The 11,167-nt window shown below is 37.7% G+C and overlaps 1 protein-coding gene and 1 long non-coding RNA gene across 2 annotated transcripts in view; one reads left to right on the top strand and one right to left on the bottom strand.

Moving 5' to 3' along the window:
- The first annotated feature begins 1,007 nt into the window (after window positions 1–1,007).
- The window catches only part of slc34a2a (solute carrier family 34 member 2a), a 14,871-nt gene continuing 4,711 nt past the window's right edge, over window positions 1,008–11,167 (top strand). The window contains exons 1-12 of the mRNA XM_036213223.1: window positions 1,008–1,876; window positions 2,589–2,643; window positions 2,736–2,840; window positions 5,656–5,784; window positions 5,927–6,070; window positions 6,159–6,270; window positions 6,388–6,580; window positions 8,723–8,818; window positions 8,901–9,021; window positions 9,616–9,783; window positions 9,862–9,978; window positions 10,108–10,232. Coding sequence (XP_036069116.1) covers window positions 1,799–1,876; window positions 2,589–2,643; window positions 2,736–2,840; window positions 5,656–5,784; window positions 5,927–6,070; window positions 6,159–6,270; window positions 6,388–6,580; window positions 8,723–8,818; window positions 8,901–9,021; window positions 9,616–9,783; window positions 9,862–9,978; window positions 10,108–10,232 — 1,443 coding nt within the window. The 5' untranslated portion in view covers window positions 1,008–1,798. The remainder of the gene's footprint in view (window positions 1,877–2,588; window positions 2,644–2,735; window positions 2,841–5,655; window positions 5,785–5,926; window positions 6,071–6,158; window positions 6,271–6,387; window positions 6,581–8,722; window positions 8,819–8,900; window positions 9,022–9,615; window positions 9,784–9,861; window positions 9,979–10,107; window positions 10,233–11,167) is intronic.
- The window catches only part of LOC118599050, a 4,536-nt gene continuing 3,357 nt past the window's right edge, over window positions 9,989–11,167 (bottom strand). Inside the window, exon 2 of the long non-coding RNA XR_004948326.1 lies at window positions 9,989–10,252. This is a non-coding gene — a long non-coding RNA (uncharacterized LOC118599050). The remainder of the gene's footprint in view (window positions 10,253–11,167) is intronic.

Genomic DNA, 11,167 nt, shown 5'->3' on the forward strand with positions numbered 1-11,167 from the left:
GTTATGGCCAAATATTTTAACTCTCATATCTGTATGAGGAATTTTTGACACCCGAGAAATGCGTTTCAAATGTGCTTTTCTGTTTGTGAACACATTTCGGTTCCAAACATGAACTTCCTGACTTTAGGTGTGTGCAATGATAGATAATACATATTAGATTTCCCCTGAATGCTTCCACAGCATTTGCAAAAGTTCCTAATCCGAAGGCAAGAAGAGCAGATTTTTGCAGTACCTTCAACTGGCATCTAGGTGACGCTATTGCACCTTCCCTCTTTCTGCTTTCTGCTCAACCTGTGCAGTATTGTTTTCTGTCTGTGCTGGTGTTTGAAGGCAGAAGAGCTTAGGTCAGAACATTAGGTCACTTCATTGTTCAGGCAGGCTGATGGGTGTCTAAAGCAGACCTGTAAATTTTAGGGTCACCGGGTCACACAGGTTAGGGGGAATTTAGCTACAGGTTCTTCACCTCCTCTCTGAACCAGCTACAGGTGGATCCTGCCTCAAAACATGAGTGAAAATGTTATATCCAGTCATTCTGCAAATTTAAAGACCCACTCCAATGAAAAACTATGTTTTTAATAAATTTTAGTGGAATTTTTTCTCATAATGGAGGACATTTATTTAAAAAAAAAGATTAAAACAGCATTTCTGAGTATTTCTTTTGATCGTGAATCAGGAGCAGATGAAAAAGCCTGAAACTGTGACATAGATACTACAGTTGGTGGGCCATTCCATTCTGATGCACTTGTTTGCAGACAAATAGGTCCATGAACGTCTTTGTTTTCCATGAGCTGACATCTGGCTCAAAAGTGTAGCTAGTGGAAGAGTGTAAACAAAGAGATGATGGGATGTAAAGGCAGGCTTACTGTGCGCCAATAGTCTCACCCACAACTAAGAGGTAACTTTCTAATGAAGTCCTGCTGCTCTGCAGAAACTATGTTGACACAGATTTGCCTAAAAAATCGCATAATAATAATGAAAATTCAACTGTAAATTGAATTAAAAAATTGATCGGAGTGGGTTTTTAAATGTAAAATGTCTTTGAAAAATTAAATAAAGTGTGAATTAGCCCAAAATACTTGAATAATTAGACAATAAAGTCTAAAATGTCACAGTTTTTGCCGAGAAAAGGTTAAATCTGTGGAGTCTAAACAAAACCCTACAAGTTTCAAACTGAAATAAGCATTGTAGGTAAAGCTCAGGCTTATTTCAGTAAGTTGTATTAAGCTGCAGTGAAAGCTTCAGAGGAGGGAGGCCTGGGCGGATGCAGAAGCCCTTCCTGTCACCCGTCAGATAACAGCTATCATGGAAAGTCAATGGCGCGCACAGACCCCACCGCCATGAACAGTTTTATGGGCTGAAGCCTCCGGGTCACTCATGTTCGGAAGCATTGACTAATGGACAGCTATATTAGGAAAATCAATGTCCCCCTTTCCAAAAAAAAGCTAAAAAAATAGTTCATTTGCAAACTCAGACTCCATGACAGGAGGTTCGTCCTGCACCGCTGTGTCCTCATCCACCCGTATAGATCTGCACTGGGGGAGCCCAGTTCTCAGCATCACATGGAGCATCAGGGGGGGAACGGCGGGCAAAGCAGGAAAAGCGTCCTGCACAGCTGAACTCCGAGTTGAGTGCAGGTGACGTCGAGTTGTAAAAGCCGGGGTTGAGCCGTGCCAAGAGAGACTAATCAAGGTGTGTAAGGTGTGTTCGGCTTATCTAAGGGACAGCAATGTTCCAGTCCATGTGAAATCTGCACATCCAGCTTTCTTCGGATGCCTCCCAACATTCCCACCCCCTCTGCATGGAGGCAGCATTTTTAAAGCTGAAGATCAGGTGGCAGGAGCACACAGGAGGCATGGACTCCCCACGGTCATCAAAGGTGAGGGTGATGCTGACACTCCAGACAGACGTTTTATTATTATTATTTTTTTAAATCTGCATTTAATGAGATGATACACAGTGTTCTTAAAACTTTTCAAACTTTATAATTTGTTAATTATTAAAATTTATGTTAAAAATGAGAACTTTTTATGACTCTAACTCAAAATTAATATCCAAAAGTAAATTTAATAAGGCGAAGAATCTAAAAAAAATGAATTTTTGATCATTTTTGCTCAAAAAAGTTACAGACGTGCATCCTAAAATATGAACAAGTTAAGAGTTTGTTATAAAAATTATCTCTTTTTTAAATAAATGTAATTACTTTTCCTTTTGTTACATCAGATTGAATGGAATTTTACTACAACTGTAGCATGTGACAGAAAAAATCAATAACCTAACATGTGATGAAAAGAGAGTGTGCCCATGTTCCTACTGAGCCAAAATCAGCCTATTTACCTCCAATGACTCAGAAAAAAGCAACGAAAACTCAACTAGAATCAACAAAATTACTTTTTTTAAGCATCTGTGTGGATTTTCTACCTAAGTTTGATTGAAAATTGTTCCTAACAGGAATTAAAAGTGTTTTTAAAATGGAGCTACATCTCAGAAATCAGATAAAAACACTTTCTCTTAATATATTTTTGACTGTTTTTTTTTGTGTATGTGAACAAACAATGTAAACTAACATTTTTCTCTTTTTTTTTTCTCAGCCTGGTAAGAAGCACAAGAAAAATAAAAATGAAAACCATGAAGAGAAAAGCAAAGGTATTCTTTATTTATAGGAAATATTATGTTAGATGTAACATTTTTGGCTGTTTAAATATTACTGATCCATTTGGGCGTTCTGTTGGTTGCAGAGGTCACTGCTGCACACTCCACTCTGGCTTTGGTTGAGGACGACTCAGGGGAACTGGATCCATGGGATCTGCCGGAGCTGAAGGACACGGGAATTCCGTGGTCAGGTAAAGATTTTAATGAGATCACTCAACTTTCATCTTTTTCTTTTGGTGTTTCCTTTCAAGTGTCGCCACAGCAAATCAGCTTCCTCCATCTTTCTCCAGCATCCTCCACTCAAACACCAGCTACCTTCACGTCTTCACTCACTGCATCCATGAACCTCCTTCCTCTAAACCAGGAGTCTGCAACCTGCGGCTCCGGAGCCACATGTGGCTCTTTTGTATGGAGCTATTTTGGAGCCATAAATATTTGAAACCAAAATAAAACATTTTGAAAAAATATTTTTGTTTGACCAAAATAAAATGTCCAAAACTTTTTGCATTTTTATAATAAACTTAAATATTTTCTCCTTCAAATGCTCTGTTTTTAGGTTTAAACCTCCAAATGTCTAAACTTTTTTTTCAGTTTCAAATCTTTTTTTTTTTTTTGTAAAAGCATTTTGTAAGCATTAAAACTCTGGTTTTTACACCCGTTTTAGGACATCTTCAGACTATGATAGTACAGACTAAAACAAAAATCCTCACAGCTCTAGGAGTCAGTGATTGCACCGGGACCTAAGCTACCATCCTCCTCGATTTTGATTGGTCTGTCGTGTTAGCTCCACCCCAACGCGCCACAACAGAGCCAAAAGTTTTGAAACAGAATTTTTCAGAATCTAAACAAAAAAACACACACAAAAAAAGTTGAAAGTGAAAAATAGATTTAAAACAAAAAAAAAGGTCTGAAGTTGAAATTTTGAGTTTTGAAACCTAAAAAACTGAACATTTGAAGCTGAAAATAATTACGTTTATTTTAGAATAGCAAAAAGTTTTGGACATTTTACATTTTTTTTTGCCCAAACACCAATATTGTTTTCAAAATGTTTTATTTGGATTTCATATATTTATGGCCCAAAATAAGTTTCATACTTTTACCCCTCCACAGTGGCTCTTTGGCTTAAGAAAAATAAAATAATACCATTTTTAAAATTTGTTAACTTAGCATTGATTTAAGTTAAAACATTACTGTTTATATTGTAGATTCATGTTTTTATATCCCTGCTGACATCATTATGCCGTGTTTGATCTGCACTTCCTTCAGAATACAAAGATTACAAATACTAGGCAAAACTTTGGAAAAAAGTTAATTTATGACTTTAAAGTACATTTTATCTCATGCTGCATAACAATGGTTAGTAGCCAATCAGAGAGGAGTGCCTAAAGTATATAGATTTATGATTTTTTATATACTTTTTCTTATTAAAGTCATGTTTCATGTTTATGCTCCAGTTATTAGCAGTAGCAAGTAGGATAAAAAATGACGGCTCACCAAAGTAAACCTAAAGTATAACAAGAGAATATTACATTTTTGTCTTGTGATGTTTAGGAATACATTTACTTTACATGAAGGTTCCTGTTTGGGACAGGAAGTCTTTTATTTTGAAGGAAAGTCATATGAGCTTCTGTCTAAAGTAAAAAAGACTTTACAATTAGATAAAACTGAAGTTTATCTTAAAATTTGCCAAAAAATAAATATAATTCACATTTATTATTAAAAAAAAACACAACTATGTAATGTTGTAAAGTAGTATCAAATTTTCCAAAAAGGGTTAAAAAAAATGGCTTTGCGGCTCCTATCAGGATTTGATCAGTACCAAACAGGCCCAAATGGCTCAAGGGTTGCAGACCGCTGCTCCAGACCTCTAGACATCCTTCTACCAATATACTCATGGTCTCTCCTCTGGACATGTCTGAACCATCTCAGTCTGGCCTCTCTGACCTTTTCCTCAAACCTCTAACGTGCTGTTCCTCTCATGGACTCATTCCTGATCCGATCCGTCCCGCTCACTGATCCAACCCCTGCTACTTCCAGCTCTGCTGAACAACATGGCTGCTCTCACCACAGTTTATTACACCTTTCCTTTCATTTGAGCAGAAACGCTTCAAACGCGATTTAAACTGGACACTTTTCTCCACCCATTCCAACCTGCCTGCATGAGTTCATTAAACTCTAAGATCTCCTTAATCTGTAATAGTTCCAACTCGACTTTCCTCGTAAAAGCAGGACTTCAAAGAACTAAATCAGGAGTCTAGTTGGAGTGACTTACAGCTCTTTTATCACTATATTGTGTTTTTCCTTTTTTTTTTTTGCTTTGGAGAATAACGCTAATAATTTAAATTAATAATTGTCACGTAGTTTAGGATTACTTTTTTTATATAAACTTTTAAAGAGAAATGATCTTATAAACTATCACTCCTCCAACACAAACACATAACAGCAAAATGATGTTAAAGATTTTTTTTACTGTCATTTTAAAGTAATTTTATATTTGTTAAGTATTTTTAAATCCCAATTTTGTTGGGATTTAAAAATGGCTATACTTGCAAAAGGATGCCAGTATATCAGAATGGACTCAAAAAAAAAAAAAAAAATTTTGACAGCTTTTTCATATTATCAATGATCTGCTGCAGTAAGATGATCTTGATTGATGCAAAGGGGCTTTTATTTTGAAACGAACTTTTATGTGTTACTTTCAAAATAAAGGAAATTACAAATACTGTTACATTTCTAATAACATTATATTCAAAGTTACAGTTTATAAATGCCGCCATGGTCACAAAAACATAAATGTAGTGTGTTTCTTTTATTGGTAAAGTGTGGACTTTTGCTGGATTTTGTCTGTAAGGAACTGAACCGAATGGATCTGGCAGGGAAACCAAAAACAGCAACAAAAAGATCAGAGAAAATCACAGCAAATTAAACAAAAAAAAGCAGATAGAATTAGAAAACACTTGTTTGGTTTACATCATTCACCCTGTTGCCTTTGTGTTTTTGTTTCAGAGTTGGACACCAAGGGGAAAGTTCTGCGGGTTCTGGTGTCGATTGCGAAGGGGGTTGCATTGCTGGGGCTCCTTTACATGTTCATCTGCTCTCTTGACATTCTCAGCTCAGCTTTTCAACTTGTTGGAGGTGAATAAACTCCACACTGCTGATCCATGTTTACTTTAAATGCTTCTTTCTTTTGCATCCCTGAAATCTAAAAATAGCCCTCCAGGACGGGCAATATTTGAATCCAGAAAAGAGAAAAAAGGTGCTTGTTTCTCCCGTGCAGGAAAAGCCGCAGGCGACATCTTTCAGGACAACTCGGTTCTGTCTAACCCCCTGGCCGGCCTGGTCATTGGCGTCCTGGTGACTCTGCTGGTCCAGAGTTCGTCCACGTCCTCCTCCATCGTTGTCAGCATGGTGTCCTCTGGATGTGAGTTTGCTCCTGTGAATCTGGCTTGAAGATGATGAAGGCTGGAGGAGGAAGAGCTATGCTAAGGATGTGTCTTCTGCTTTGACAGTGCTGACGGTCCAGGTGGCCGTTCCCATCATCATGGGCACCAACATCGGCACCTCTGTAACAAACACTTTAGTTGCCATGACGCAAGCTGGAGAACGCAGCACCTTTCGCAGGTGAGAATCTCTACTTCTTTACAATATTAAGTAAAAACTCTTATTTTTCTTGAAGTGTTTATGGACACAACCCAACAACCGACTTTTGGTGCTTTCTCTTGCCCTGAACCCCCAAAGAGCCTTTGCTGGGGCCACGGTGCACGACTTCTTCAACTGGCTGTCGGTGTTGGTGCTGCTGCCTCTCGAAGTGGCCTCTGGTTATCTGTACAAAGTCACCAAGCTCATCATCGACTCCTTTCAAATCCAGAGCGGAGAGGCCCCAGACCTGCTAAACGTCATCACCGACCCCCTTACCGAGGCCATCATACAGGTGAGGCTCCGGTGGAAATGTTTCCCTCTGTGGAAACCTATAAATAAAAAATAAAAACAGCTGCAGGTCAATCAGCTCTTATTTTGTAGCCACAGCATAAAACAAGACACTATTGTTTCATCTATTGTTATTCTTTTTTTAAAATTACTACTTGGTGCATTGAAACAATGCAAAATGTATTGATAACAAACTCTTTATAATACAGTTACACCATGATAAAAATACATGCATCAAATTTGAGACAGTGGGTAAAATAAGGTCCTTTTCTCCAAGAGATCCATCTCAATATTTTTACATTTTAAATTAACATTACTTTGAGCAAAAACTTACTAAATCATCTAACAAATAATAACTGTTACTATATATATATATATGTATATATATATTAAAAAATTTAAAAATGTCCTCAAGAGGGTCTGAAAATCAATTTAATTAACCAAAAATTTTAATAAATTCTTTGATGTAGTGATGCTTTATAGAATTGATCTACGTGATTAAAAAAAAAAACAACTTAAAAATTCATTTAGTTGAATTTCTTGTCGTTTTGACGTTTTTACTTTTCCTGCTTTAGTGTTGCAACATTTAAACTAAATCATCAGTTTAATACACCTCACATCCAAAGTATTTTTTTTCCCCTCTGCCTGTGTTCTGTGGCTAGATCTGACCTATGTTGGTGGTGAGGAACTTCATAAGCTGTGGAAGGTTTCAATCCAGAAATACTATGAACAGAGGAATTAAAGTGAAGGATCTCTGGCTTTTACAAAAGTTGAATTTGGGAGCCTCCTCTGATCAGTTAACATAAAATAATCCTAAAGTAAAGATAATTATTGGTGGAACCATCTTAGTTGGATCTCTTTGCACTGGCAAGAAATATGATATATTGAATATGATATATATAAACTATTTTAAAAGCGTTCCCAGTGTTTTTTTTTTTTTTTTATAGTAAACCGTTTTTAGCCAAAATAAAACCTGTGTTGATTTCTCTGACATATTTATGACCAGAGTTCATTAGAAATTTGCTTCTGAGTTGTGAATTGGACCTTTAGTGTGAAGCAACCCCGCCTCCCTTCCCATCAACCATCTGTTTACACTCTCTGCCACTAGCTTACAGCCCCTCACAACTCCAACCTAACATTATGCCAAGCAAAATTTGAGCTATCCAGCAGTATAGTTTTTAGCCAGATGGCAGCTCAGTTGAGGTAAACAAAGACGTACATGGATCTATTTGTCTACAAGTGGATGCATCAGAATGGAACAGAGCAGGAAGCTCAGTGAATTTTTATGTCACTAATACAATGTTTTTCAAATAGGATTTTTTCCTCTGCCCCTTATTCACAATTTGAAGAAAGAAACACTCAAAACATTATTAAAATGTGTCTTCCATCATAAGAAAAATGGTACAAGAACATGTTAAAAACACAATTTTCATTGGAGTCGGTCTTTAATACCTGAAATCAGTCCCCATAAGACAAAGAGGGGGGACAAAAAAGATAGAGAAGGCTCAAAAGAGGAAGAAGAAGATATGGAGGAGATATGGAGATGTGTTGCAAGAATAGGTGGAGGACAAGGAAGAACGTGGTGGCAGCAGCAAAAACATCCAGAAAGCTCTGCCTTAGGAGATAAGGGCAGTGGGGGGCGTTGCTGGGGTCTGTCTGAACACCTGGAGGAGGAAGTCTGCCGTGAGACTCCCCGTGAGTCCAGGACAGGACACTGATATTGTGTCCAAGGTTGCGCATCAGCAGATGTTTTTATAACCATATTAACTGATCTTTAAAAATACTGATAATAACATTCTGCTTGTGTGTGTGTGTTCTCAGACCTTCTGCCGCCTTATCTATGTTGTCTTTTTTCATCCTTGAGGTTATTATCAGTGCAAATTAGGTGATTAAGCTGACCACAGCACATTGACATCACCATCAAACTGGGTTTAAACAGATTACTTTTAATTCTCTTTGTGGTGTACTGGGCTCACAAACACAAGTCCAAAAAATACTTTAAGGGTCATTATTATTTTCGCATGATGCTTAAAGTCACTTGACATGTTTTATTTTTATGACCTCAAATGAATAAGAGAGATAAGATTTCATTAACTGAAGCTGTTATCTCATTGTGTGTGTCCTTTTTCCTTTCCCTTTGACCCAGCTGGATGAGTCTGTCATCAGTGGAATCGCCACCGGGGATCCAGAAGCTCGAAACAAGAGTCTCATCAAGGAATGGTGCCTGACCTACACTAACACAGTAAGACATGCAGTCAAACAGGCTTAGCTTAATCCTCTGAAATGCTAACATTGACATGGTTGAAACTGCTCCTGTGTTTCAGAGCCTACAGAATGTCACGGTTCAAGGTCCACAGAACTGCACTTCTCCAGATTTCTGCTGGACTGATGGCAATGTTACCGTCACGCTGAAGAACGTGTCAGAAACGTTCAACATAAAGAGATGTAAGAGTCAATGTATTAATGAGGCCAATTGTAACTTTTCCAAGTCTTACTATTGGAGATGCTTAGAGGCTGATTTCAAACTAAGATGTTAAGTCAACTGTCATCTGCAAAAACTGTGACTATCAAAGATTTGAGTAAATGTGGCAAAGTGAACGCTTTCTGCATAGGAGACGGGAAAAGAAGAGATTTATTGACAAGGTCAACAGCCAATCAGGACACAGAACACAGTGGATTGTTTAAAAATAAAAAAAATTGCATGAAAGATAATCCATGAATCAGCAAGGTCGTAAAAGGGAACCACCATATAGTGAGGGATCCCTGTATTGTAACACAGCTATTACTCTGTCATTCTGTTTGTCAGAAATAACCATTCTTTCTCTGGTGTCTCTTCTTAACATGTTCTTGCCAAATAAATTTTTTTGAAATACCTTATTTATTTGCAAAACAAGAAAAAGTCAAGTGCAAACTTCCTTTTACCCAAAGAATCCTAGTCTAAATTGTGGTTACTATGACCCATAGCACTGTGAAGTGAACTGGTTAAGATGGATGTCATCAGATTTCTCCTTCATCAGTGGGTACGTTTATACTTTACAGGTACACATGCCTTTGTAAACGTGAACCTGCCTGACCTGGCTGTGGGTCTGATCCTGCTGGCGCTCTCTCTGCTGGTCCTCTGCACCTGCCTCATCCTGATTGTCAAGTTGCTCAACTCTATGCTGAAGGGGCAGGTGGCTATAGTCATCAAAAAGATCCTCAACACCAGTCAGTGTCCATCTATTTTAAATATTCTGCCGAACCGTCTGCGGTGCGTTAGCTAATAACCCAAATCCTTGCATGCAGATTTTCCGTTTCCGTTCGGATGGGTCACAGGTTACATCGCCATCCTTGTTGGAGCTGGAATGACTTTTATTGTGCAGAGCAGCTCTGTCTTCACTTCAGCTATAACTCCTCTTGTCGGTGAGTAGCATTTTTTTTTTTTTACATTTTTTCATCCACTCCTGTAAAAATATCAATTTTTTTGTATTCATACAAAAATGAAGAAGAAGTGACAGAAACCCTACTACCATGTTTCTCTTTTCCAAACAGGTATCGGTGTCATCAGCATAGAGAGGGCATACCCGTTGTCCTTGGGTTCAAATATCGGCACAACCACAACCGCCATTCTAGCAGCCATGGCGAGTCCAGGAGAGACACTGGGAAATGCTCTTCAGGTGAGGGATGTTTCCAAAACCTTTTGAAGAGAAATTACCTTTTATGCTTCGCTCATACAAGGCTTGGAAATGCTCATATATGCGCATTTAGGGTTTCCGCGTTGAACACTTTCATCGTTGTGCATATCTACATATGTTTTTAATTCAGTTTACAAACTCTAGTATTACCGTTGAACCAGTTGAACTTTGACTATTTAGGCACTCGGATTTGGCAGCGACGTATGGGTATCTTCCTTTTCAAAACACTGAAGTGCAAACAGCTTTAAAATTCATCATGGAGAAATGAAAAATTGTGATTTGTCCCCAGAATAGCTTGGACACCAAGTCTCTCATACATCAGAATAGAACTGAGAAAAAAACAAAATTTGCACCACTTCGCACCAAGCCTCTTCCAACTATTAGTACATGCACTACTATCAATGGTGACAAACCTGTGTGAACACTAAATGCTAAAAGTGCTCTCAAAAACCAGCAGTCAGAGAATTCGATGAAAAGCCACTCATGGCCGTGTGTGTATTTAGCTTAAAATTTACTCAGATTTAAAACATTTTTTTGATCATTCATAAAATATATACACTGAAGGGTTTCTAACATGGTAACAGTTGTGTGTGTTAACTTTAAAGAAAAACAATGGTTTTGTTATATGCAAACATTGTTGTTTTTATTGTCCGAAAGGTGAATGTGACTATGTTTGGGCTAAATGTAGTACTATTTGGTTGCTTTACAACATCTTTAGAAATGTTTTAGCTAACTACAAACATATAATTAAGGATTCAGATATAGGGGTTTCAATAACAATTTACCTTTTGGGATCTGATTTGCCCCATAACTAAAGAGTGTTCTCAATGTTGTCAAACTATATAAGCGAAGAGGTAATGCCAGCAAAGTAAATCAGAAGTCTGAATTCCCTTTTCATTCTTTACCCTTAGAAATAC

The sequence above is a fragment of the Oryzias melastigma genome, linkage group LG1 (assembly GCF_002922805.2).
Source record: "Oryzias melastigma strain HK-1 linkage group LG1, ASM292280v2, whole genome shotgun sequence".
NCBI lineage: Eukaryota > Metazoa > Chordata > Actinopteri > Beloniformes > Adrianichthyidae > Oryzias > Oryzias melastigma.